Source organism: Pelmatolapia mariae, linkage group LG20 (genome assembly GCF_036321145.2).
Source record: "Pelmatolapia mariae isolate MD_Pm_ZW linkage group LG20, Pm_UMD_F_2, whole genome shotgun sequence".
NCBI lineage: Eukaryota > Metazoa > Chordata > Actinopteri > Cichliformes > Cichlidae > Pelmatolapia > Pelmatolapia mariae.
This window is the reverse complement of record NC_086244.1, coordinates 31220979-31247778: the sequence shown is the minus strand read 5'-3', so window position 1 is coordinate 31247778 and position 26800 is coordinate 31220979. Positions and strand designations below refer to the sequence as shown.

At 39.6% G+C, this 26800-nt stretch overlaps 3 protein-coding genes across 3 annotated transcripts; 1 reads left to right on the top strand and 2 right to left on the bottom strand.

Moving 5' to 3' along the window:
- The first annotated feature begins 687 nt into the window (after positions 1 to 687).
- Positions 688 to 6338, top strand: ndufa4l2a (NDUFA4 mitochondrial complex associated like 2a). Its single transcript, XM_063465270.1, has 4 exons — positions 688 to 868; positions 4210 to 4295; positions 4957 to 5017; positions 5117 to 6338. Exons 1-4 carry the CDS (start codon positions 824 to 826, stop codon positions 5171 to 5173), a joined length of 249 nt encoding a protein of 82 aa, XP_063321340.1. The 5' UTR covers positions 688 to 823; the 3' UTR covers positions 5174 to 6338.
- Positions 6339 to 12350: 6012 nt separating this feature from the next.
- Positions 12351 to 19472, bottom strand: LOC134618650 (serine hydroxymethyltransferase, mitochondrial-like). Its single transcript, XM_063464137.1, has 12 exons — positions 19309 to 19472; positions 18097 to 18297; positions 15958 to 16037; positions 15119 to 15319; positions 14871 to 14952; positions 14642 to 14764; positions 14305 to 14444; positions 14008 to 14170; positions 13745 to 13844; positions 13187 to 13342; positions 12744 to 12851; positions 12351 to 12495 (listed from the first exon to the last, which is right to left on the bottom strand). The coding sequence occupies exons 1-12, from the start codon at positions 19339 to 19341 to the stop codon at positions 12368 to 12370; spliced, it is 1515 nt and encodes a 504-aa protein (XP_063320207.1). The 5' UTR covers positions 19342 to 19472; the 3' UTR covers positions 12351 to 12367.
- A 303-nt stretch (positions 19473 to 19775) lies between these two features.
- LOC134618942 (neurexophilin-2-like) lies at positions 19776 to 25785 on the bottom strand. Its single transcript, XM_063464574.1, has 2 exons — positions 25599 to 25785; positions 19776 to 20764 (listed from the first exon to the last, which is right to left on the bottom strand). The coding sequence occupies exons 1-2, from the start codon at positions 25674 to 25676 to the stop codon at positions 19940 to 19942; spliced, it is 903 nt and encodes a 300-aa protein (XP_063320644.1). The 5' UTR covers positions 25677 to 25785; the 3' UTR covers positions 19776 to 19939.
- Between the last annotated feature and the right edge of the window lie 1015 nt (positions 25786 to 26800).

The following is a 26800-nucleotide window of genomic DNA, read 5'->3' as shown; positions in this document are numbered from 1 at the left end:
GGCTTAAGCTGTGTTGCCACATTTCACACACTTGGTGTGCATCTAGCTCTCTGACTGTGCTGAAATAAAGCAAACATGCTGGTTGAGCATCCTTGACTTTGGTTGCCAAGTCAAGCCCAGAGAATCTGCTGCTAAAGAGCACGCAATATGGACACATCGCAAAAAGCACATTTCATTAAGATTGTGTAAATTGTGGTTTAGCACCATTAAAACGAACATTTGGTTAACTTAATTATTCAGGGTCAAAACACGCTCACGCAAGAATGATCCTCATTCAGGACTTGGGTCTTCTCTTTGTGGATCTGACAAGGGTTCATATTCCCTAATGGCATTTAAAAGGACACAGCGTTCAAATGGTTTTCCATTTCCTTTAGTCAGCTCCCAAATGACCGACAAGTCTTTAAACACAGTGAGGGAAACGGTAGAGAAAACTGCAGAGACCTCAGAGAAAACTCTGAGGTCTCTGCAGGAGACCACCCTACTTCTTTTAATTGAATGGCCTGAGAGCATCAAATGTCTCTTTTCTGGATATCAAATAACAATTTACTGGGGCGAAACTTTTCCGTTTGAGTACAAACTATTAACCAGTGTCCAGCACAGTGTAATTACCCAACAGGGGAACAGCAGTGGCTGTAATCAGATGCAAAACGACCTCCTCCTCTCCCTCCTCCTCCTCCTCCCGCCTCTCCCAGCTCTACATCCAGAAAGCAACAGGTCTAAATCCCGTCTGTGCACGGCTGTGCAAAGCTTGTGTTTGCTGTGAACAAAGGCCTGAATTCATTTCTTTTCATGCATTGTTCCTGATTTACTGTAAACTGGAGCAATGATGTTTCGGGCAGCAGTCGAGCATGCTAAGAAGCACCCCGGTGTAAGTAATCTTTTAAATTCTCGACCAGTTTTTAGGTATTTCAAATTTTGATAAGCCATGTCCAGCTTCTTTTAACATGTAACTTACATTTTAATAGAAATCCATCAACTGCTCTGCATTTCTGAAATTTTGCTTAGGATAAGTGCTTTGAAATTATTCAAACATGCTTCACTAAATGAAACAAAACCAAAGCTGGACTAGAAACTCTGTCTGTTACTGGTGAGGTTGGATAAACACTTGAATCCTAGGATGGTTCTTTTTTTTCCAGCTTGTTAGAAATATACACAACAGTATTAAACCCACAGGTTTATGTATTTATTGGTTTAGTCTATGCTCAAAGAAAATATTGCCCAATCTTAAAGCCTGATATAATATATAACAATTGCTGCACCTAACTGATTTGATTCTAGTGCCTGTATTAAAGCAAACTTCATGACATCCTAAGTAGTGTATGTATGTAACAGGTAAATGAATTGGTTAAAGCAGCAGGTATGTTTAGAAGTCTAATTTTGTCTCATCTAATCTTATCTTAGCTCTGTTTCAGTCTGTTAAATTGCTCCAGTTGCTCGTTTCAAAATCAAGCTGAACTGAGAAGCTTAAGACATCAAAAACACATCAGCGACTTCCGCAAACCCCTTAAATCTAAACTGACAAAAATCTAAGCAGTTCACAAATGTTTAGTAAGAAATTTTTAAATTTGAGTTGTCCCTACAGGGCAGGGGATTATTTTTGCAGTTTTTAACCGGCTCTGCTGTCAGAGAGGGGAGTGACAGAGTTTTAACTTCTTCTCACTGGCCTCCCAGGAGAAGGGGAGAGAGAGAGAAACAGCGGGGAAGAAATCCGTATGAGACTCTACCAGCGCTCCGTGATGTGGTCTATCATCCTGACAGGCAGAGATGCTGAGAGACAGACTGTAAGGGAGAGCGGGAGTGAGGGAAGAGCTGCAGGAGGCAAATCCCTGTGAGACTCTACAACCCTCCTTGATCAAGTTACAACAAACAGAAAGACGGAGAGACTGAAAGGCTGTTAGAGAGAGTCCGAAAGTCTGAGCCCCACAGACAGAGAATGAGCCAGATGAATGCATCGTTGGTCAGATGGGAAAGTAGACAGAGAGTCAGGGAGACAGACAGAGAGGAGATGGAACCAGTGATTAAAACCAGAATGAGACAGACAGACAGGTGGTGGCAGCACTAAGACAGAGACAGACTGAGGGTCAGTTATACAGACTGTGTCCAAAAATACACTTTTCACAAGTGTGTGAATGTCAGAGGATTCTTGTAACCTAAAAAAATGGCACATGGAAATCCAGCATGTAAAGTTCCTTAGAATCAGTGATCACTAACCTCTTAATAAATACCTTGTGCATCGGTGGCTTCGTAAAGATGAAAAACACTTGCAGCAGTGCTAATGTGGACCAGGAAGACAAGGCACAGTTGCCATATTGGAAATAAATAATATGGCATGCTGCACACTATTTCTTTCAACTTTCCAAAAAATAAGCAGGCAAGTGCTTATTACTTGGCACAAAGATTAACTGTGAAAATTAGTGTTTCGGTGACGGCTCAGGCAGTGTAAAGCTCATTGCATAAAGTCAGTCTCTACGGGGGATGTCAGAGCAGAAAAATCGCTGCTTGCAAAGTAAAGCTTTTCCAGAGGACTTGAAATTAGGTCTAATCAACAGTGGCAGCACATTGTTTTGGTGAAGTGAACCAAAACACATTGTTTTATTGGACCAGATGGAGTTCAGCAGGTTTGGTGTGCCAGCTGTAAAACGCGGAGGTGAGGGTGGGTTTATGTGGTACTAAATCACACATTATGAAAATAATAATAAGAAAATACAGAAACGTTTCTTCTTTTACTGTATTTTTTGTGTCATTTTACACTCAGTGCATCAAATTTGAATTTTATTTACAGCATTAAACTACAATTAAACAGTTTTATCTTAAAAAATATTTATTTGTTTGTCATTTTATTTATGTCATATAATTTGAAATAACAGGAAAATTCTGTAAAAGCAGCAGCAAAAGTTTTTTTTTTAAAGAAGGAATATTTATTCTCAGAAGTTACTGACAGAGAAGTCAGAAGTACAAAATTTCCCTCTGAGATTTAATTATATAAAACACGCACGCACACATGCGCCAGATGTGTGTCAGCATGTTCACTAGGATGATGCAGGGTGACGGAGCAACAGCAGGCCAAGACTTAATCCCCTGAGCTTCAGTGGGTCAGCTGCTCAGATCACCTCTGTTACAGCAGATGTTAAGTATAGAGTGTCTGTTTTTGAATAAATGATGCTATTGCTGAAGGCTGACAGCTAATTTAGAAGAAAGTTTCTCACAGCTGAATAAGTTGGCTCACTTCGCGCCTCACCTTAGCTTAAAAAAAAAGACGTGCCGCATCTGTCTTGAAATTCAAGGAATGTGCTTTTTCTTACTGAGACATTCGACTCGCAGACTGTCAGGAGTCACGAGGCTGAAGATGATGCAGTGCTGGAAAGGACTAACAGCTTCCCATCGTGATAATAGTTATTTAACAACCTTTAACCTTTCTGTTTTTTGTGACCGACAAATCTGGATTTTCTTTTTTATTTTCAGTCATGGAGGTGGGGATTTAACACACTTGGATGCTGTGATGACAAATCTAAAAATGACAGGTTAGCTGAAGTGTAAAATAAATAAATAAATAAGAAGATTTGGCTTCACCAAGAAGAAACATCAAGCGTCACCAGTGAACTTCTATCCCAAAAGAAAGAACAACGCAGCCCACATGTTCCCTAAAAGTAACATACAAAGAGACAAGTTATACTACCCTTCCTGTTATTGTGCACATGGTAACAATGGATTTTTGTGAATATATTCAGGGTGGTATGAGTTTATCTTGAATAAGGACTGCAGAATGACAAATAAACAAAAATGAAAAACCAGCTGAAATACAAATAATGCTCCAAACGATCATTTAAAGGGAATAAAGGCCAGCTCTGTTTTTCTAAATCACATAAGACAAACAAACTGCTGCTGGCAGAAAAATATCCAGATTACTTCTTTGTATATCAGCCCTGGATGTGGCAGTCCCTGGGGTCTTCATCTGTCTTCAGGGTGGTCTGCGAGGCATCTGGCTGAAATGTATTTTATCAGCTTTCCTGAGTTTCCTGAGCTCTTTCTTTTTAAGTCAAACGTCCATTATGTTAAACCAAAACAGCATCCTGGCCTTGCAGCAAAGGGTACAGCTGCCAATACACCAGTGAACAGTGTGGTGCAGATTAGCATGTAGGCGTAAATGTGTTGTCTTTCACGGTTTAAGTGTAAAATATGTGTAGAAGCTTAATTCTTATTTTTCTGTAGCTCATCCCCCAGTTCTTCTTCATTTGTTTGGGAATGGGCGGAGCATCCTTGTATCTGATCCGGCTGGCCAGAGGACCCCATGTTACGTAAGCACCCTTAAATTTCTGACTTCTGATCAAATGTAAGAACTTTTTAAAAACATTATTTAATTGTTCGTTATCATTACTGCTTTTCAACTGACAAAAAACAACAAGCTAAAAGTCATTATCCCACCATCTTTTAATGAAACGTGTCACAGCTGGGAGACCCTGTGTTTCCTCAGGTTTGCACATCTGTTTAGTTTTGTTTTCACTTTAATTGCATGCAACTTCCAAAGAGCAAACAGTCCCCACCTACCGGTCCTTCTGTGCTAGTCTTGATTTCACCCTCAAATGCACATTTGTTAACATTTATTCAAAGGCGTGCGGAGAGGAGATGAATAAGTGTTTCACATTCTAAGTGGAGGGATTTGTTTCATGATGGTTTCTGTCACAGGGAGTCCTGCCTACTCTTAGCCTTTTTGCTTGGACTTTCTCTTCTCCTACTGTTACCCAAGCGCTTGATATAAGAAACTCCAACAACAGCAGACATGGCTAAGTGCTTTTTACAAGACCTCATGGGATGGAGCACTGTCTTGTTGTTTCTTAAGCTTCTTTCTTATTTTATTTACCAGTTGAACAAAGCGGGGATGAAACAAAAAAGCTCTCAGGAGGGAGCTTGATTAATTTTTCATCAGATTTAATCATTTAATTTGCTGTGTGTCTTCAGCTGGGACAAGACCAACAACCCAGAGCCGTGGAATAAACTTGACCCGACATACCAGTACAAGGTAAGGCAGCACATGAACTCTAATCTGACTGTGTTTTACTGTTGATTGATTGTTAAATCAACGTACACAAGCACAGTCTTTTTCTACTTTCCCCCCCAGTTTGTGGCCATCACCACAGACTACAAAAACCTGAAGAAAGAGGGACCTGACTTCTGAATCTCACAAACCAGAGTGTAATTAAAAAACCAAAAAAACCCAAAAAGGACGACAGATCCTGATCTTGGGTCAGACTCATACCCCTTGCCCTTCCTACACTCAAGAGAAAAAAAATTCTTTGGCCTCATAAAAATGAATAATTTTGTGTAAAATGCATCTGAAATAATCATTAAGAAAACATACTTGGTATAAACTGATAAACTGAATGTAAATAAATCAAGTCCAGAAATAATTACTTGTGTAATAAAATCACATGGAATATTTACATCTAGTCAAGTTACTTATAGTTAGCATTTTGGACATAAATATTATAAATACGCTGCAGACGGGGGAAACAGAGTCCAGATCAGGATGCGCCTTTATTGTCTCTGATTCTGTGTGATGTTTGCAGAGCTGCTGGTGACCTGGTTAATGTGACCGGGATTGTCGGTCAATCAATCCTGAAGGCCCATATGCACGATAGAAAAACAGGCTTATTTCCACATATATGCACAAACTCAGCCTTTATCATATGTCATATCATATGTCTGGCAACACATTGCTGGCACCGGAGCAATGGTTTTGTATGTTCAGACAATTGTAATCACAAATACAAGCCTATCGTATTGATCTGTTTGAGAAGGTTTCATGCTATTCAAATATTTATATGTAAACACATAAGTAGTATATGAAAATATAGTCAGGGTAGGGTAGATCTGTTTTATGTGTTGGACAGAAAAGCAACTGAGTTGCCTTTAATAAGAAGAAAAAGTCAACTATTCTGTATTTAGAAATGATTGATCATAAAAGTAAAATGAGGAGCTGAAGCCTGTAAATGCTTTGTAATGCTTTTTGCTGTGGTTTTCACTTACTGAAGGTTGTATTTCAAACTTCTGTATACACTCTTCTTCTGTTGCTGATTTTTTTGTTTTCCTCATTATTTGTGCAAGTGAGGAGCTTTAATTGCACCAGCTTTTCATAACATGACACTGGCCTGCTGTGCTGCATCACAGTGAAGGTCATATTAGTGTGACCAGACTGCATGTATTCCTTCATAACTGTCACATGATTGTAGGTTTAGCAGCCACTAAATTCAGCGATGACTGTGTAAGTTATGAAAAAAGCTGAGATGCATCAACCTTGCTGAATTCTTTCAATAAATAAAGTGTTATTTATGTTTAGAAGAGCCTTTGTTGTCACTCTGTGCTTTCCAGCGCATACACAGGTGACTTTCCTCAAACACCTGCACCGAACGGAGCCAGATACAGATCTTTTTCCACACCTACGCAATCAGTAACTCTGATGGAACCGATCCATCTGTTGGCAATGCAGCTGTCACTGTGCAGCCTGATTAGTGTTTTTACAACTGCATTTAATGTGTGTGGTTGCATTTTGTATTTGTGTTTGTCCGTGTGTACCAGTGTGTGTGACAGGAGCTCAGTGTCTTTGATGAGTGACAGCCAAGGCAGGACGCTCAACAGTCCTCCCCCTGAAAGACTTTGATGTATAACCTGTGCACGTGTCCTACACACACCATCTTATTTTCCATTAATATATAGGACATGAAAAAGTCTTAATTCACCTCTCGTTTCTTTGTGTTTTGCTGGGAATAGGTGCAAACATACATAAAATATGAAAACAGTCTGCACAGTTCTTCCAAGCTAGTCAATATTTGGTATGACCACCTTTGTTCTTCGACACAGACTGAACTGTTTTGGGCAGCTTTCCTATAATTTATTTTAATAGTCTTCAGGAATTGTTCTCTCCTTCTCTTGCAGGGCATCCAAAGCTCTTCTTTGGATGGTTGGTCCCTTTTGGTTTGTTCTCTGTCAAGATGATTGGCCTCCCCAGATTCCTTCAGTAATGTTGAGGTCAATGGGGAGGCCAATACATTGTGTGTTTTTCTATCCAGGTATGCTTTTACTGTACTGGCAACATATTTGGGATCATGCTGAAAAATGAAGCTGCTGACAATCGGGTGGGTTCTACATTGTACTGCATGATAGACTAAAATCTGATGATACCTTTCTGGTACAAGATCCCCCAAAACTCTGACTGATATGTGACTGATATATCTCCAAACTATAACAGAGCTCCATTGTTTTTTACAGATGGCCATAAACACTCACTGTTGTCGTTCAGGTCCTGTGCCAGGTCTTTGCTGGATTTACTTTCCTGTTTTTTAAGGATATGACTATCAGATACTGTTTACCTGCTGACCACTTCTTCTTTTGTCCTCCTCTTGTCCATTTCCTTCACATTTTTGAAGGCATATCGCACAGCAGGCTGAGATATTTCAAGTTTTCAGCTAATAGCTATTTTTGAATCACCTCGTTGGTGCAGAAATACTATTTTATGCCTGTCAAACTTTGAGAAATGGGAACAAATTATGTGTTTCTGAGACAGGCTGCTAGTAAAGTTCCTAACAATTGCCAAGTTTCCTGTTATGTGTAGACACAACACTGGTTCATCCTGTGAGTTAGGTGCATTTTTTTCACATGAATAATTCATATGTCAGTATTAAGTCACTTAATAAATAGAAGACTGGACTAAAACTGAGTGAAAAAGCAGCCAATGTCCAAAGAAAAAATCTGAAAGACCTTCAGAAAGCTTGGAGCACTGTTGCTCAAGACAACTTTAAAAGATTACAGGAAAGCCTGGCTCTTTGGAAGCAAAATATAAAGAAATTAAATTACATTAGCTTACATATAAATCCCACTGACTTAATCTAAAACAAGTATGTATTAGTATGCTTTCCATATTGCAAACAGAAGCAATTTTTGTTCAGTTAAATAAACTTTCTTGGGCTTCAGCATCACCGAATATGCTAAATATGCTAAAACAAAACCAAGTAATCTTACAATCAACAAGAAAAATGAAAAAAAAGAAGGAATAAGCACATAATAAAACCACAATTTTCACATTTAATTGGAATATTGGATGGTTTGCACAGTGTAAAGTGCAGCATTAAAGTATTAAAAATATTCATATTCACATCTGTCTCCTAAAATAGTGGATGGTGGGTGAACAAACATACAGACTGAAATATAAACAAGAAAAAAACAAATTCAGATTTTAGGCTCATACCGAACGCCTCTTCATCTCTACTTTATGTATGCTTGTTGTTTTTTATAAGCAGAGAAAAGTAAAATGAACACAAACTGAAGGAACTTTTAGGAGAACGCCCTTCTTACTCAAGCGTACACGGATTACAAACGCGATCGTTTTTGGGGGCGGATCTCTTGGTTTTTTGGCTGAAGGTCAGTCTCATTTAAAAAAAAAAGATCATTTTAGAAAACAGTCAAACAACCAAAAAATGCCCTCTGAAAGAAGAATAGAGAACATCAAAAAATTCTCCTCCTTGTGAAGATCACAAGACGGCTGTGGCAGTAAGGAGAGCTAGGACGACAGAAGACGAGGGGGTCAAACGGTTTCGCACAAACCCACAGGAGCTGTCAGGTCATGAGAAAGAGGCACGGAGATGAAGAAGATGAGCTGTTATTTTTGTGTTGTGGTCCTCCGTGTGTGCATGCGTCTGTGCGTCCTTGGGTTTGTTTGTGTGTCTTTTCTGACGACAGAGCTGAGAACATCCCTGACCTTTAACCTGTGAATCTGCTGCCTGGTCTCTATGGAGGGCACACATTCCTCTGGCAGAAACTGAAGCAATGAACTTCATCCAAAACACTGGAAGACACGACTGACTCAAAACAAAAGTCCATTCAGTTTGTTGGTAAATTAAATAATTAATGCTCCAATAGGCAGCAGCAACGCTTCGTGTTTGATGCTAATTTAGTGCTGCTTTACAAAGCACTCAGTGTCTCAGGGGAAATCCTCTCAGAATAATAAATAAATACATCAAAAATGAAATATCCTCTCAGCCCAGAGAGACAGAAAGAGGAGGCAAGCTCTTTTTATGTGTCTAGGGGGGGTAAAGATGTTACTGCAGAGAAACGGCGGGAGAGGAAGCTTTTAAATAAACAGAAATGGAAGGTTTAGTAAAGATAGTCAAGGATTCTGGTGTTACATAATGCTCTCATCTTCTCAAGTATTTTATAAGGTGTCAGTGTTTACTAGAATTATGCAATGTGGAGGAGCAGCTCGACATAAGGCAACAGTATCTCTAAAATAAAAATGGGGTTTGTGTCTAATTTCTAATAACAATGATAATAATATATATTTTTATAGGTGCCTTTAAAACACTCAATGACGCCTTAATATCAATTAAATAACAACATTTATGCTTATTTATGTTAACATCCTGCTTGCTTTTGTCACGAGCAGCTGTGGTGATGTGTCCAGCACCTTGTGAGTCTGTGTGTAGCGCTGTTAAACACGGTTCTGTGGGAATATAAAAAGTAGAAGGAACTACTAGTTTTGGATGCTGTGGCAGGGGTTAATGGACACAGACCGTGTGTAAAAACTGGATGTAGTGTCTGATTCGAAAAGGCTGCATACCTGGAGGATGCTGCTCTACTGCTCCTTTGATCCATGTCCTCAGTAAATAATTTCCTGATGAGTTTATGGTTTCAACTGCTAATTTCAGGTCTTAATTATTAAAACATAAACTTTCTTTTTTAATTCACGGTCCCACAATAAGGCAGGGAACGCTTTTAGGATAACCCTTATCTGTAATTCACCTGTCACTGTCATATAGGCCTACAGTTTCACTCAGTTTCCCAGTCAGTTCCGTGCCGTGCTCGTCATGTCAGATTTCCAAAAGCTAGGATACAAGACTTCAAAAATGCTGTTTTACTGCAAGATCTGTTGAACCAAGAAAACACTTAAATAGAAACTATTTGACAAAGTGAAGTAAGCTAAAAGATTTTGCAGATTCTTTCTTTTTTTTTTTTTTTTGACGATTCATCCAGGAGGTCAAAAAAGAACCTAGAACAACATCTAAAGATCTGCAGGCCTCACTTGTCTGAGTTAAGGTCAGAGTGCATGATTCAACAATAAGACAAAGACTGCGGACAACAAATTAGGTCAAAATCCAGGCTCAAATTGAGATGCTTTTGCCAACTTCCAAAAGGCGCGACGTGAACAGGGCTATACTTGCTGCTCAAGTGCTGCAAAACTGATGGCACAGCACCTCACGGTGCAAATGGATAATGATCCAAAGCAAGAAGCTGCACAGGTTTCACAAAATAAATAAATGGGATATTCTTCAATGACCAAGTCAGTCACCTGAAGACAAAGCTGAAGGCAGAGAAACCCTCAAACTAGCTGTCGTTGAAGGCAGCTGCAGTAAACACGTAGGAGAGCATCTCAAGGGAGGAAACACAGTATTCTGTGATGTCAGCTTCAAGACTTCATGCAGTCACTGACTGCAAAAGATTTTCATCCCAATATATAAAACAATTCTTGTATTTAAAATTATGTTAGTTTGTCCTAGTACTTTTGAGCTTCAGAAAATGGGCTGTAATGTTCTATAAAAATAGTAGCATGTTAATGTGATACTTCTGTTATTTATCTGAAAGTCTTAACTGCACAGTCAAACCTTAATTTGCTCAGTTGTGGTTTACGGAGACAAAACTACAAAACAAATTTTTGTTCCTCCAACAAATTTTGGACCCAACTGTATATAACAGAAAATTTAAAAAGCACCAAAGGTCCACTTTACTCATCCTTCATAGCGCGGACATGTGGTTTTAATGATCATATCATGAAATACCTTATTCAATAGAAAACAATATCAACGTCCAACTGAGAGAGGAAGTCAAACTGAACAATTCAGACATCTGAAGTACAACGAAAACAAATCAAATGATCCAAAGTTGTTTTTTTCCTTTTGTGAACCTGAAGCTGTGATCCGCTGACACTGTTTGGGGACTAGTTTTTATTTTCTTTTTCCTGACTATTCCCAGAAGTAAACAGTGAGAGGACATGAGCAGAGGAAATTCCAGCAGCTTAACATGGATCAGTGTTTACAGAATCTGAAGATGCTCCTCCCTCTTGGGATAACACACATAAATCATCAACCACTCGATGACATGCAACTCAGCAGCAGGTAAAAAAAATACATGCAAATTTTTTTTTTTTAGAAAATTCAACATGTAAATATTCAGCATCAGTTTTATTGCAGTTTAAAAGATGCATATTCATGTTATACATTCCTCAGAAATGATTTCTATAGAAGTCAAAGTAAAACTACAAAAGCTACTATTACATTAGACACACACACATACACACAAATCTGAAGCCTTGTTTTGAAACGGCTGTGCTACTTTAATGTTTTCTATTCATGTTAGTGGATCTGTGGATGTAAACTGAACCTGTGCTCAATTCCCAACACAGCTGCTGCGAGTTTCCCAGAGTGCAGGACAAAGCCTGAAGTCAGTAAGAGCTCTTAAGCAGACTTAGAAACCAAATGCCAAAAATACCTGAAAGCACATAAGGGTCCTTCTTGTCTTTGGGCAGCAAACAACAGTCCTGACAAGAAGGCGAAAGCAAATTCCAGAGTGCTGTTAACTCACAATTTAGGTCCATTGCTGTGTACCATTTACACTCTAGTCCTATTGAATACCATTTTTATGAATATAATCACTACTATCCACCTATCACTGCAAGCTAGTAACAAATCAAATCACTTTAGATCCTTTATAGTCAATGTATATAATAAATTGTTCCACTAAATTGATCGCCTGTACAATGAAACAGAAGTTAATAGTATCCACTTGAATGTAACTTAGCACAGATTAGTTATAAACTGCAGTGTATGTAGTAGTTATTTATAACACTCTATAAGAACACTGCAGTAGTTGACATTACCTTTTAAAACATACACCTTCTCCTATGAAGACATTTTAAATGTCTGCATTAGTACAATGTTACACATAATGAATGTTTACATGCTGCTTAGAAATGCAGAGTTAGAACTGAAGAAGTCTCTTGGAGCTGAGCTGAGAAGCTGAGTTGCTTTCTTTCCAACCTCCTTAGAGTCATTTTTTAACGAGTTGTGACTTTTATCATTTATTTTTAATGCATTTACCTGGCATTTCTATCCATATCAGTATCTGTTACTATGTTACATTTTTTCAGCTCAGCTGGTAATTTTAATGGTTCCAGTTAATGTGGAAATGTCATGCTGTATTGCTGCACTCTGATCAATTTAAACTGATGTTTGTTTGTTTTTTACCAAAGCCGCATTATATGTATGTCTAAAAAACAAAACAAAGCGGAACACTGTGCATTACAGCTTGTTTGTCTGAGTTTTTTCTAATGGTCAGTAAATCCCGGCATGGGGAAGGGCCTGGCGAATAGCTCCACCCGCTGGCGGAGCTCTGTGATGCGTGACACTGTATCTTGGTCCTCCAGCAGAAATGACTTGAAGCTAGCCAGGTTACCTGTTTGGAGACAGAAAGGCAAAAAAAAAATTGCACTTATTCTTTTTGCTTGTTTCCTGAACCCTCCTCACAGCTAATAAATGATCCACAGTCCTTAGCTGCAAGCAAAATAATGAATGCTGAACACATATTTGAGCATTAGTAATGTAAGCAAACAGCATGTCAGCATGGTGAATCTGCTGTACACAAAACCCCAAACACCACCACTCCCACTGGATGAATCACAGGTTTAGACGAAACTCCCTCACCGGTCTTCTTCTTCACGTCCAGCGCAATCTGAATCCCTTCATCAATCAAGTCCACAACTTTTTCAAAATCTGCCTCCTTAAACTGTCGAGAGGTCAGAGCTGGAGCTCCTGTAAGAAAGTGACAGATAAAACAATCGTTAGATTAAATGGTTTGATTGTAGTCAATAGTTCATAAAGAGGGGGTTGGTTTGAGGTACATGGTGACATACTGAATGATGGTCCGGCGATAAGAACTACAGATACAGTGACATGTAGCAGGAAACACAGACACATCACAGAGTCAGACACTCCGAGTGAGAAGAAAGGGTCTGCTGCCGTACGGGCAGAAAGACAGAGTGGCTGACAGAGTCTGTCCAAAGTAGCTCCACTCCTGTAACTCTTTCCTAGATTACTAAATTTTGCAACACTTTCTGCACAAGCTGCACTTCTATTAAAGCGAGTACCAAGTCGAAGTCCCCCTGGAGTGAGGGCGCTCTTATCTCCAGGACAGGTGTTCTTGTTGGCCGTGATTGACACCAGCTCTAGGACCCTTTCAGCTCGAGCACCATCCATGCCACGAGGTCGAAGATCAACCAAAACCAGGTGGTTGTCTGTTCCACCTGAGAAAAGGAAGAGGAGGATAGATCTATATTTGAGGAAATGTTTCTGATGGCAAAATTCTCATCAAGTCTTTCCTGGAGACAATGAGGAGACGTGCAGCTGCTACCGTAAAATATTACTTACTGTTTTTTTTCCATTCAACTGTCAAGTGAAGCTTAAGTGAACTTTTCCAAAGTTATAAAAACAGAATGCAAATGAGGCTGAAGCAAATGCAAAGTGATCCAAAAGCAATTGCATCAGGCACGGGAGAGGTAGAAATGCACTGCTCGTTTAAATGCTGAGTCTAATTTCATAGTCAGAGAAAGAAAACGAAAGCATTTGACATTTATTTTAATTTGTATGAAATAACATGTTTTTAATGCAAAAACATATGATTTCAACATCAAAGACTCACTCAGCACCTGACACCAAGGTGTAGCCTTTCTTAATCAAAGCATTGGCCATGGCTTTGGTGTTCAGCAGCACTTGATGGATGTATCTCTTGAACATGGGAGTGGAAGCCTGCAGAAGCAGAAATCATGTCGTGTGAGAGAGAAAGATTGTATTCAGATACTCCAAATCCAGACCTACTCGACCTACGCTGATGTTCTGTCTGAGGATTTCCTCTTTTAATTGAATTTGTGGGCTATTATTGAACATTAAAGATTAAAATACACATCTTGACCTGTTTGAGGGCGACAGCCACCCCAGCAATGGCATGGTTGTGAGGTCCTCCCTGAAGTGATGGAAACACAGCAAAGTTCACCCTGTCCTGGAGGTCATAAAGGACTTCCCTGCCTTTCTTATCCACGGACCTCACACCTTTCCGGTAGAAGATCAGGCCAGCCCTGCAGAGTGGGGAAAGGACACCAAATGTGCTTAGCTGGACATGTGCAGAATCACATGTATAAAGCTCTTTCCTGAATAGGCAACTATCAACACACTTATTAAAATTAATTCATATTAGGGCTCAGATCCTAACCTTGCTCCACGCAAGGACTTATGGGTGGTGGAAGTCACAAGGTCAGCGTGCTCAAAAGGAGAGGGAACAGCTCTTGCAGCCACCAGGCCACTAATATGAGCCATATCTGCCAGCAGGTAGGCACTCAGCTCCACACACAACTAAAAGACACACAGCTCAACATGAATCCCACAAACCTGAAATCCTGTTTGGTTTTACAAACTACTTTCTCAGCTTTTATTTAAATGTCCAAGTATCTCATCACGCTTCAGTAACTCAGTAATCTGATTTGTGGTAGAGTTAACAGCTGTTGGAAGTTTCTGAGACCCCTTCTCGTAAACATTATTAAATGAAGCACCTTCTTCATGCGAGAGTAGTCGATGAGACGAGCGTAGGCGCTGGTTCCTGCTATGATAAGTCTGGGTCTGAAAAGGCGAGCAGTCTTCTCCAGCTGGTCATAATCTATGAGACCTGTTTGGGGCTGAGGGGGATGCAGGAACAGGGGGTAGAGAGAACTGCTTACACTTTCTTATGTCTTTAAATGGATCACAGGTTTGAAACCTTCATTCTGTTTGAATACTACTTACATCCACTTTGTAAGGCATCGATTCAAAGTAAATAGAGGTGGCTGAGACTCTTTTGTTGTCTGACATGTAGCCGTGGGTAAGGCTGAAATGTGAAGGACAAAATATAGATTTATAACAGAGCGCACGTGTGCAGAAGATGAGCAGGTGCAGAGTGGACAAAAAGCTCCGTATAAAATGTTATTATGGGAATGGAAATATCCTCTGCTTGAGCATGTCTAGCATGAATGAACTTTAACATATTGACTCACTGTCCCCCGTCAGGCAGATCCAGGCCCATGATGCGGTCGTGAGGCTGCAGCACAGAGGTGTAGGCTGCAAAGTTAGCAGGGGATCCAGAGTATGGCTGAACATTAACGCCCCACAGATTGGGATCCAGACCAAAGACTGAGCGCGCTCGCTTCTGACACAGCAGCTCAATCTGGTCGACAATCTCCGCACCTCCGTAGTATCTGACAAAGACAAAAAAGAAACATAGAATCATCTCATATCATTGTAATGCATACACTTCATATTGTAATTTATCATATTGTAGGATAACTGTATAATTTTGCAACAAATCATGTGTACTGAATCATGCAGTACCCTTATGTATCCTATCACATCTTCAAACTTTGGATTCTGTCATATCATGGGGTGTCGTAATGTATTGTTCCATTTATTTGGCTATATGTTATTGTTTCTTACTGAAACTGTACTATGATGGATAACACTGATCACTGTTGCGCATCACATCAGATGTTATTACATCGTATAGTATCATAGTATTGTTTTCTTTTGCATTCAGTCATATCATATTCAACAGACTGTATGGCATCATATGCTGTCATATCACTCTATATCATGTCACTGTCCTTTAATATACTTTGTGCACTTTTAGTTGAGGGTAATTTTATATTGTGTTGAGCTGGATTATATTGTTATATGCTATGTGAACAGCCCTGAATTATGCTGGGGAAAGAAATGCAAACCTTCTTGTTTTAAAGCCCATTTGCCTTTAAACGAAATTTTATAAGCTTCATGTGCTGGCTTCTGAAAATAGTTTTAATGACTAAATCAATACATGTTTAAAGTAGGCGATCCTTATTACCTTTGTCCTGGGTATCCCTCAGAGTATTTGTTGTTCAGACAGGAGCCCTGTGCCTCCAAAGCTGCACGACTGCAGAAGTTCTGGAGGGACAAACAAAAAAGCATCAAAACCTGCTGTAAATTTTTATCATACTTATATATTCAGAAGTCTGTCACCAAATATAACCTGTTTTTTTTAACCAGATATAGCTTTTATTTATCTTCAGAAGGACGACTGAATACCCCAGCTGGGGGGTTTTGCAAATACTTATTGCAACAAAAATGGAGGCGATGCTTTTAACAGCCTTTTGTATAAGCTACAAATGAGCCATATTTGATTATTTAAAGAAATCAGAGCGCATTAGAGGTACTATAGTGATGTTGAGGGCTGAATATAGAAGAATCTAACTAGTACTGAATCCTTGCAAAGTTCAGCACGGTGTCAAATGTCAGAAAAGAGATGGAGCTGCGGAAAAAGGAAATGAATGTAAATGAATTTTTTTCCCTGTCTCAGTCTTTTTTTCTCCCACTCACATTTCAGCTTATCTTCTCTCACTGTCTTTCGCTTTCTCTTTCTCTGTCCTCCTCAGCCGCCCCCTCTGGGTTGTTATTTTACTAAACCTGTCACTGTTCAGGGATCCCTCAATCATTCCAGTGGGGTTTAAAACTAGTCCCCCAAGTGACATAAATCTCTTTCCATGACATTTTGAAACACTATCTTGACACACACAAACACACACATACACGATCGCTCCTCCTTCTCTGTCTCAGCTTTAAACGTGGGGATCAGTGAAAGAAATCAGTGGGGGGAACCTAATGGGATCATTTGACTATGTTCCTGAAGATGAAAAAAAAAAGCAGGGTCTCTCCTCTGGGAGTTGGCTCAGAGCGGCAAATGACTGATAGCCCATGTAAAAGAAGATGAAAACCTTTCAGATGTCATCGTGAGTGATAGTGCTGTGGATGCATAATTGGTGGAGAATAAAAGAATAAAAGCTCCCGTCTTTTCCCACAGCTTCCACTTAGATAAAATCACTGACTTAAAAGGAGTTGGTGGGGTGCATCGGAAATCTCAGTGAACGCTGAAGAAAACAGTAAATTTCTGGAAACTACAACTCTGATGACTTGAGATTTCACTGCTGACAAATGTGCTCCTCTGTGAAGAACAAAACATCTTTCAGCCCAAACTCAGTGGAGTATTGTACTGTAAGTCTGTGGAGTGTGCAGCTCTTTCATGAATTTTGCGTCGCAAAACAGATTTTTATCCTGGCTGACCAAAAAATAAGGTCTTAACGTTAAATGTAAGCCTATAGACTCATTACCCTGGTATTTATTTTTGACTGACATCATCTATTGAACAATCAAGTAGGAGGAAAATTAAAATTCTTATTTTTAAAATATTTTTCACTATATAAAAAAAGCTGTAAAAATACAGGAAATTCGCATATGACTGTAGTGTTCTTTGAACTCTGTAAATGCCGGTGCCTTTGAGCTAAACTAGATCATCATCACTATTTTTTTGTCTTTGCTGAGCATAAATACACACAGGACTGTTAATATTTTAGTTCATATCAAGAAGTTATATTTTGATTGCTGGCTGTGCATGTGTGATGTGGTTATTGAGCCACCATGACCAAAACTCTAGCAGTGAGTGATTTTCTGGATGTTTTGAGATTTTTAACGCACCAGGATTTTTATAAATGTGTTTCTAGGAGTAGAATAGCAACAAGTTACATAATAATTTTATGATAGTCAAACAGCTGACTAAAAGCTTGTATTTTACAGTGAACAAGACTTGCACTTGAAACTGTCATTATAGATTACAGCAGGTATGCTGTGAAATGACAGTTTAATGCCGGCAATTCTAGTTTCTTTTTTTTACTTTAATTTAACAATGAACAGCACAGTTTACGTGTCACACCTCTTTTTCCAGAACTAATTTTGCACAGAGATTATGTGTGACGCAATACACAGAGCAAACATTTAAACAGCCACTTTTGATTCCCCTCAGCTGCCTGCTGAGGGGAATCATACATATAACGTGTTGTTTTTCCAATCAAGATTTACTGAAGATTTAGCTGTCATGTTTTTCCTCTTTTATTTAATCTCCTTATGGCACTTTGATCACATTTTCTTCTCTTTCATCTAAATGGGGTCTGACCTCTGATGCGATGAGCTCCAGTCCCCGACACTGCCTGTCCTTCTCCTGCTGCAGGAGTCTCCACATCTCTGGGTCATCCTGAGCCAGGCTCTCCTGTCCTATCCACCCATCGCTGCTGCTGCTGCTGAGGTGTCTTCTGCAAGATTTTGCAGTAATCTGCCTCTGTCGGCCCAAACATGCTGAAGCACTGAGAAAAAGGGGCTGCAGCGTGGGGGGTAGTGGATGAACACACAGGAATGATTTCAGTCACTGAATAAATGTACACTTTTTGAATAATGATTTTAAAGCTGTTCACTAGTAAGTACCCTGGGGCGACCGTGTTACATTTCTTGCGACCTGCTGTTCTCAACTGCTCAGAGAAGTTAATAAAAACCTCTTGAAGGCACAAATACCAAGTCACGGGGTGCGATGCAACTCTCCATTGTGCTTTAAATGCTCTGCAGAGTGTAAGAAAAATGTTTCTGGTGGGGGGTTCTTTTTCATCCTTTGGTGTCTTTTGAAACCCTGATGAAGAGTAAGCCTGTGCACAAATACTTTCATCACTCAAAATGATAATACTTTGCACTTGGGGTTTGTAAACAAGGGAGTTAGAATAATGTGGCTTTTGATGTTCTAAACAATCCATTAAATGAAAGGCAGTAAAAAAAATACACAAAAAACCCCCCAAATGTGTTATTCAATGGAGCAGTTATGGAAAACCTTGGACTTGAAAAATGTACTGCGTGTGGGCTGGTCAGACATGGAGGGGCTTAGTTATCAGGGTCTTGTTTGTTGAAACCAGCTTGTGCCTGCATGATAGTTATGCAACTATGTGTTACTTTGGCCTAATAGACAGATTACTGTTGAAGCATAAATATATGTTAAAGTAAGTCTCCTTTCATCTTTTGTATTCGCTGTGTTTTCTAAGCCTTGAGTATAATAAGTCTTGCATAAAGTGCAGACTGTGCAGTCAACTTTCTTTCAGCAAAATAAAGAAATAAATAAACTGGGACAGCAGTGTGTGTTTCTCTTTTGGACTGAAAAATACAAAGAAAAAATCTTCAAACCAAACATTTTTATCAGGGTTGACTTTTAGTGACAAGCTGGCCTACTTACGGTTATAAGTGACTTATTTACAACTACTCTTACATGCAGAAAAAGGGTCTCCTGAAGCAGATATAAGTGCACGTAATTTAAAAATGCCGAATAAATTATTAGACAAAACATACTCACCTGTAATCTTTGCCGTAATGTCAGAGAGAGCATGTCTGCAACAGCTGAGGGAAAAACAGAAAGCTTCCCAGGTGCAAAGGGTGAAAGTAAAATCAGTACTGGATGCAGCCAGATACCGGACGTGTACTTTGTGTCACTGATAATAATGACTACAGTAAATAATCCCTTTCATCTCGCTCTGTGAGTTCTTTGAATAGGAAACTTCCATAAAACGAACAGGCATAGAAACAATTTCATATTAAAAACATTAGCTGAAGTCAGTCTGTGCTTTAAAAGAAAACCTACATGTGATTCTGTCCTTAAACATAGATACATATACAATATTATCTTAATTTTTCAAGTAAAAAAAAATAAGAATACAGTTCAAATTTTGGATGAAAACCTCAATTAATGCATAATCGTGAGGCAAAAGTTTTAAACACAAATTCAAAATCAGTGTTAATGTTTTAATGAGTGTGCTTTCAGACAACACAAAGCTTACACAAAATGTAAATCCTTAAAGAAGACAACACAAGTTTTGGCTCAATCTGCATTCACTGACAGGCTGACGATGTTTGGAAAACTGAACATATGATTCTGAAGGATGTTTGAAGGACGAGTGAGAAGTCAGTGTATCATATCTCAGAATTTGTCACCCAAAGTGCTGCTGGTTCTGCTCAGGGCAAACTTTCTGCACCAGTCTGTAATCCGTGCCAGTGAAGGCGATGAAGATGCATATAACCTTAAATGGCTTGGCACAGATCCAGGCTGCCTGGGACTGGGTGTTTTCTGAGTAGCATGTCTGGCCTGGGTCGTACATGCAGGGCTTGGTCTTCTTGGACCGGTTGGTTCTCTGGTACTCGATCCGGCAGTTGAGTTCAGTCACCATCATCATGTCCTGCTGCTGCTTCTGCTGTTCGGGAGGAGTGGAGCTGGTGGACTGAGGAGGGCTTGGCAACTGGGACATCAGGTCTGGGAGCAGTACTGAGTTTTTAGTGTGAACACTCTGAGATGCAGGATCAAGAACCTCCCATCCCACAGCTTTGGATGGTGGAACAATGCTGACGGATATGTTCCCCAGTCGGGATGAGTTGTGGCGGAAGTAGACGCTGAATGTTCCATTGATGTGATCCACAATCTTCCCTGTCACCAAGAGGCTAAATTTCACTGTTTTCACATTAAAGTAAAAATCCCCCCACCCCAGGATCTTTTTGGCCTTTGGGGAAGTTTTAGCTGGAGGTTTGGATTTGGGAGGAGGACGATACAGATACTGATCCAGGGCTTGTGAGAAGTTCTGAGGCCAACCGTATGGGCCAAGCGAGCCATAAGCAGGTGTTTTATGTTTGGTGGAGATGATCTGTAAATCTTTGGAGATATGTTTAACTTTCAGTGCTGCTCCACCAGCACCTTCTCTTCCTCCTTCCTCCTCACCCCACTCTTGGCTTTGAAATTCCAGTTTCTTGGATATCTCTTGGACCTGTGGAAAAAAAGTATAAAATAGTGAATTTTGAAAATGTTCTTCATCCATTGTTACAAGATATAGCTTATTTTTCAGCTTACATACAGCTGTGCTCAGAAGTTAACAGTCACTATGGGCATAAATGTCATGGGGCTTTGGGGTTTTAGTGAACTGTTCTTTTTCCAGGGATTGTACAACATACATATTTCATGACTTAAAAAAATAAAACAATAATTAGCTTCACAAGTCTGGAATGTTTTGGATTTTATCTAATCCACACAAGCTCAAAAGCATTAATAAACCCCACTAACATTTGGTTAAATGTCTTAGTAAGTTTCACCTAGACCAAACACTTTTGGTAGCCACCAACATGTATCTGGCATCATTCTTGCAGGATATTTGAACACTCTACTTGGCTTCTTTGAAGCATAGTCCACAAATTTCCAATAGGATTGAGATTTGTACTTTGGGAATGCCATTCCAGAAGCTTATTGTTAGCCTGCTTTATCATGTTTTTGAGATGTTTGAAATCATTGTCCAACTCGGACATGCAGTTGTGTCCAAGCTGTTGATTTGAGGTGAAGTTGAAGTATTCAGAGAGACCCCTTCTTCATTATTCCATCTACCGTGTGCAATATACCAGTACCAATGGGAGCAGAACAGACCCAGGGCATTATGTGACCACCACCATGCTTGACAACAGGTACAGTGGTCTTAGAACCTCGCCCTTACTCCTCCAACAACCTCTTGTCATTGTGACCACACAGGTCAATCTTTGAAATATCGACCATTAAAATTTTCTCCAGAAGCCATTTGACTTGTCTGTGTGAGTAGCTGCAATCTTAGTCAAGCCTAAAAGTGGAAATGTAAAATTTCCATGGTGGTTACCTGGAACCACCTGGTAACCAATTTCCTCTCATCTGAGGGGACAGCTTGGGTGTTCTTTCAGACTTTGACAAAGTGGTAACACATCTTAATAACTTTTCTTACATTTAGTTGTTTAAACCAATTATCCTCAAATTTGTAGTTGTTTAGAAATGGCCCATTAAGTTTCTGGAATGGCCGTGCCAAAGCCACAACCTCAGTCCTGTTTAAAATGTGTAGACCCTGCTTAAAAGCTCCATGCCACTAAACGACCTTGTTTAAATGAAGATTGGTCAAATATCCAGCCAGAATTATGCTAGAAGCTCGTTGTCCAAAATAAATTAAAACTTGTGTACATAGTTATTTATTTATTTTAAATCATTAAAGATGTTTGCTGTACGATCATTCCACCCTGGAAAAAGAACAGTTCAAAGAAATCATTACAAGCCCCACATTACCATGACATTTATGCCCATGATGAGTGTAAACATCTCACCACAGCTGTGTATCCACAGGGGTACCTAATTATACATAGGTCTTGCGTTTTACTTTGCATTAAACACTGAGATGCCAGTTTTTGAGATCTCCGGTGCGGTTTCAAAACAATGGAGACAAATGGAATTTGGCCACGGTGTTGTGCTTTTGCACACCATTTTTCCATAAACACTACAGATTATAACATTTTGTAGATTGTTTTAACTGAAGAAACAGTCCCTGTTAGGAAAAAAATCCCCCAAATTTGTGTTGTAATTGGCCGATTTGCCAAGTAGTGAAAAGACATGTTGCCTTGTTTTTTATTTATCTTTTTATTTATTTTGAATTCAGTAAGCACCACATGTAAAATTTCATCCAGCTTTTTGATACTGGCGTAGATACTGATATATCAAAGAGAGGCAGAAAAAGAAAGAGAGACCCAAATCCTACAATTGAACCTCTTTGATTAGCCGCAAACTACTGTGGCTGAATGCTAAAATCTGTGTTTTGTTATACTAATAAAACAACTCTTAAAAGCGCCAAATGAAAGTCATATCCACCAATGCTCATAGACAACTATAAGAACTTTATCATATCGACTGTAACCCAAAACAACTCTGGGGTTGTCAACACTGTCACCATTAAATACAGTGAAAAAGTCACAGGACTTTGTTGTTGGACTGCAGAAAGTGACAAGAAAGACGAAGAGCAAAACTGCCCTTGACCACCTGGATGACCACAAAGGAAGGACAGCTTGACTGTAGCTGCACTATAAGGCAGCACATAATCAATTTAAATAATTATTCTTCAGTGTTGCGGGCCCTCGCACTGAGAATGTCTTGAAATTGACTGTGATCAATAGGTTATCTCCTTCAGGCAAGGACTACAGTAATGAGGAACATGCACACACCCACACCACAAACAAACACAGTCCCGTTCTTGTTGCCATTAACACGTTTTAATTTGCCCGTCCGTTCGTCCTCTCTCACTCCCCCTTTAAAACTTTCAATCCTCGTTTCTGCACGACCTTGGTAATGGACCGTCTATAGGCTGATTAATCAATATGCTTGAGATAGAGAGCAACGTGGCTGCTGAAGAATCAATAAAATAATAAATGTATGAAAATATGAAAAATATGCAACTGTTTCAGGCACATTTCCATATTGAGCTCCTTCTGTGCCAAATATGTCTCAGTGGTCTCAAAAACGACTAAAAAATCTTTAACCTTTTTCCTCCTCCTCCTCTTCATTACCTTAAATATCCCAGCTTCTAATCTTGGATTGATTTGGACAGCTTCTTGAAATGAAAAAGGGATTAAGCTTTCACCTGAATGCATCTTGTTAGGTAAGCGCTTGCGACTTCACGTTTTATTCGTTGTATTCATCACTTCCACCCACATTGTCCTCCTTCCTTCTACTGTCCTATTTTGTCCCTTTTTTGGGAAATAGATTGTATAAAGGTATCTACGCTGCCTGGCCTTTCCCCTGAAGTCAAATCAGATGAAACAGTATGGGTGAACAGCCTGCAGATTATAAGAAAAAAATACACCACATCAAAATGATACATTAAGCTGCCTCTTACAGTGTTGACTCCACTGTACCGGAGAAACACTCGAAATATATTTTACAGGAACTAAAAACCAATCTGTTGCCACTAATTGCTTTAATGTTAAATATTTTGGCTTCTGTGATAGCGCCACATTTCATGCACAGCTCACGCAGAACTGAAGACATCATTAACACAGAGAAATACGGTAATTAACTCCACTTGAATGTCCCTCTTGGGTTTAAAAAAGAAATAGCACTCCAAAAATATAAGAGTGTGACCATGAAAACTAAATACGTCTTCATAGTGATGAAGCAGCTTATCATAAGCCAGGCAACCACCTGCTGTTGTGTCTATTAAAATACACAAATCCCAATAAATCAAGTGATGTTTATGTAACACATTTGCTCTGCATGGCTGACGTGTGGAGCTACGTCTCAGTATGCGAACTGTATATACAAAAAGTATATAACACCAATTTTGCACAATGAGTTTAGGAGAAAAACTAATTGGACACTTCTCTTTTTATATAAACACTTACTTTAGCTTGGGTGTAATGGTGGATGCTCTGTGGGAGATGGGACAAGATTTTTTTACGCCTCTAGGGACATGAGTTGTTCACATTCACTGTTTAGGACTTGATTTCTGTTTTTGCCATAATGTGTCAGAGGCAGATGGAGGTTTAGGGCTAATCTCACCTAGATTTCTGAATAAACAGCTCCCAGGATATCATTATTTTACTCAAACAAGCGGGATTCTCATCCCCCCCCAACCACCTCATCCCTGTGTGCCAATCTCTGCCTTCCTCCCTAACCAAGTGAGCTCCAGCTGTGCCTATTGTTACAAACCCAAAGCTCCAGCTACGTGCTGTTCTCACCTACCCTAATTGGAGCCCACAGTGTGACAGCAATGTCACCGGCTCAGTGTCAAGATGCCAGCACAGTGACTGCAACTGAGCAACAGCAGTGGAGGGGATACAAGCACAACACGTGTGTAAAAGTACCTGCAGAAGTGAAAAAAAAAAAAAAGTAAAAAAAAAAAGTAAAAACTGAAGAGCAACTGAAAAGCCTGGGAGGAGTGTTTGCTTTTTTAAGGACAGAGAGATAGAATTCTTGCCACTGGCTAAAAAGATCCTTAATGTGTCAGGTTTTTTTTTTTTTTTTATGACTTAACCAAGAAGAAAAAAAGAAAAGAAAAAGAAGTTTGAATGTTTTTAAGCCCCAGGGTGATGAAACTTCTTCAGACTGACAAAGCCCGTGCACTCATTTAGTTCAAGCAATAAAGCACAAAATGAGGTTGCTTTGAGGATTTTCACTTGACATCTTAAATACCAGAGATGCAGATGATGCAGTCGGCTGCTCGTGCAGCATGAGAAAGTTGAATTAAAGACAGGGGAGCAGATTAAATTACAACTACGCTTGAAAGAGAATTAGACACCATGGGACTGGAACAAATTTAAAATGTGATAGCGGTATATATATTCATCCTTCCTGAACTTTATCTAACAAAAGATTCCACTTTAATCAAGTCCTAGTACAATTTCACACAATGAAAACGTCTTCGGTCTTAAGTTTGAAAGTAACAATATGAATCACATCAGAGCAAGACACCGTTTCTCATTCCTAAAAATGAACAGGTCTCTGATTTTTTTCCCCCCACAATATTCTCAAAACAGCAAATCCCATGAAGTCTTTACCAAGTCATTAAAACTCTTTTCTACTTCTTAAAATCCCATGGCAAGTTACTTGTTACCTTTTAAAACTACAGTGACGTTTGGGATAATTTTGACAGTCCATGTCTTATTCTGCAACAGTGCTGTAATCTCAGAATGAGTGGCAGAAATCAAGCAGCAGATAAATGTGATTATAAGGTACTGATCAATAATAATCAATGATACACATTTACAGGAAATCTGAATGGAAGCAACTCTTCATGCACTTGGTGCAAAGGCTGTCTGCAATCTACTCACTGATGAAGGAAGAAGCCACAGACAGGTGATGGCAAAGTTCAAACACAGAGCCCTCATTTTGCAGCAGCCTTTCTCCATCCAGAGAGTGGGGCTTTGTTACAGGCAATCTGCCCGAGTGATTAACGGAGTTAAAGTCGACTTTCACTTCTAAAGAAGAGGAGACAATCCGCAGTGAGAGACTCGAAAATCCCCAAGATCTGGAGTGAACGCTCCGCTCCGCTCGCCTCTCCTCTCCCTCCCACTGACTCCTGTTCTCTCTCTCTCTCTCTTACTCTGTTTTTTCCTTCTCTCTCTAGCCCCCAAGACACACACACAAGCACACACACATACGTACAACTGACTTGACGTGATCAAAAATTTATAATAAAGTATAGCATCCGTAAGAGGAGAACAAATTTCTTGTACTGTAAATGTACACACACACACACACACACACACACACACACACACACACACACACACACACACACACACACACACACACAGCCTCATTTGCACCACCTGGACAGCCCTTATTATGACTCATCAACCCGTGAAAAGGCGCTCTCGGGCAGGCACAGTTTGACAGCCCTCCCTGTCCCCGCATAGCCACAGGGAGGCTGACAGAAATGACGAGGGCGCTCTCCGGGGATTGTGAAAAATTACTGACAACTGGTGAGATTCAGTGCCGCAGTGAAACTTTAAGCCACAGAATCACTGCGAGCAGTAACCAGCTACCTAAACTGAATAAAGAACCAAAATTAGATTTTGTATAAATGCACAAACCCACCGCGCTCCATCTGTTCGAGCACCTCCACACTAGTTCTTCCACTTGACGGATAACGATGAGTGTGAAAGAGCACCCGCATTTTAAACTGGTTAAACTTTGAAAGCATATGTTTGCTTGCTGCTTTGAGTGTGAGTTAAATCAACTTAGGTTTAATAGTTAGTTTAAAGTAATTTTGTGATTTGACATAAAAATCTCACTAAAGCAGGTAGGATTACAGAAAATGTAAGATATGAAGATGGAGCCACTGCTTTCCTTGAGTGCATTTCTATAGCCGGTGTTTGTGTCGTATTCACAGTTAGTGAGTTTTTACATGCAGTCAGTGTTTCTGTGGCAGCAATTTGGTAATGTGAAGGGGATTAGCAACATGTATCTTTTTGTTTTGTAGACAAAGATAAGAAAGAACAATTGCTCACAAAACACACACACACACACA

What these genes read in the sequence shown, in the direction of transcription:
- ndufa4l2a (XM_063465270.1), top strand. Translation starts at nt 824, where the DNA reads ATGATGTTTCGGGCAGCAGTCGAGCATGCTAAGAAGCACCCCGGT. An exon ending in ATGCTAAGAAGCACCCCGGT is followed by an intron (nt 869 to 4,209) that starts GTAAGTAATCTT and finishes ATTTTTCTGTAG; the next exon opens with CTCATCCCCCAGTTCTTCTT. An exon ending in GCCAGAGGACCCCATGTTAC is followed by an intron (nt 4,296 to 4,956) that starts GTAAGCACCCTT and finishes GTGTGTCTTCAG; the next exon opens with CTGGGACAAGACCAACAACC.
- LOC134618650 (XM_063464137.1), bottom strand. Translation starts at nt 19,341, where the DNA reads ATGCTCTCTCTGACATTACGGCAAAGATTACAG. An exon ending in TGGAGCTCATCGCATCAGAG is followed by an intron (nt 16,038 to 18,096) that starts GTCAGACCCCAT and finishes TTGTCCCTCCAG; the next exon opens with AACTTCTGCAGTCGTGCAGC. An exon ending in TCCAGGGGGACTTCGACTTG is followed by an intron (nt 12,852 to 13,186) that starts GTACTCGCTTTA and finishes ACTTTCTTACAG; the next exon opens with GAGCTCCAGCTCTGACCTCT.
- LOC134618942 (XM_063464574.1), bottom strand. Translation starts at nt 25,676, where the DNA reads ATGGAGAAAGGCTGCTGCAAAATGAGGGCTCTGTGTTTGAACTTTGCC. An exon ending in TGTGGCTTCTTCCTTCATCA is followed by an intron (nt 20,765 to 25,598) that starts GTGAGTAGATTG and finishes TTTTTTCCACAG; the next exon opens with GTCCAAGAGATATCCAAGAA.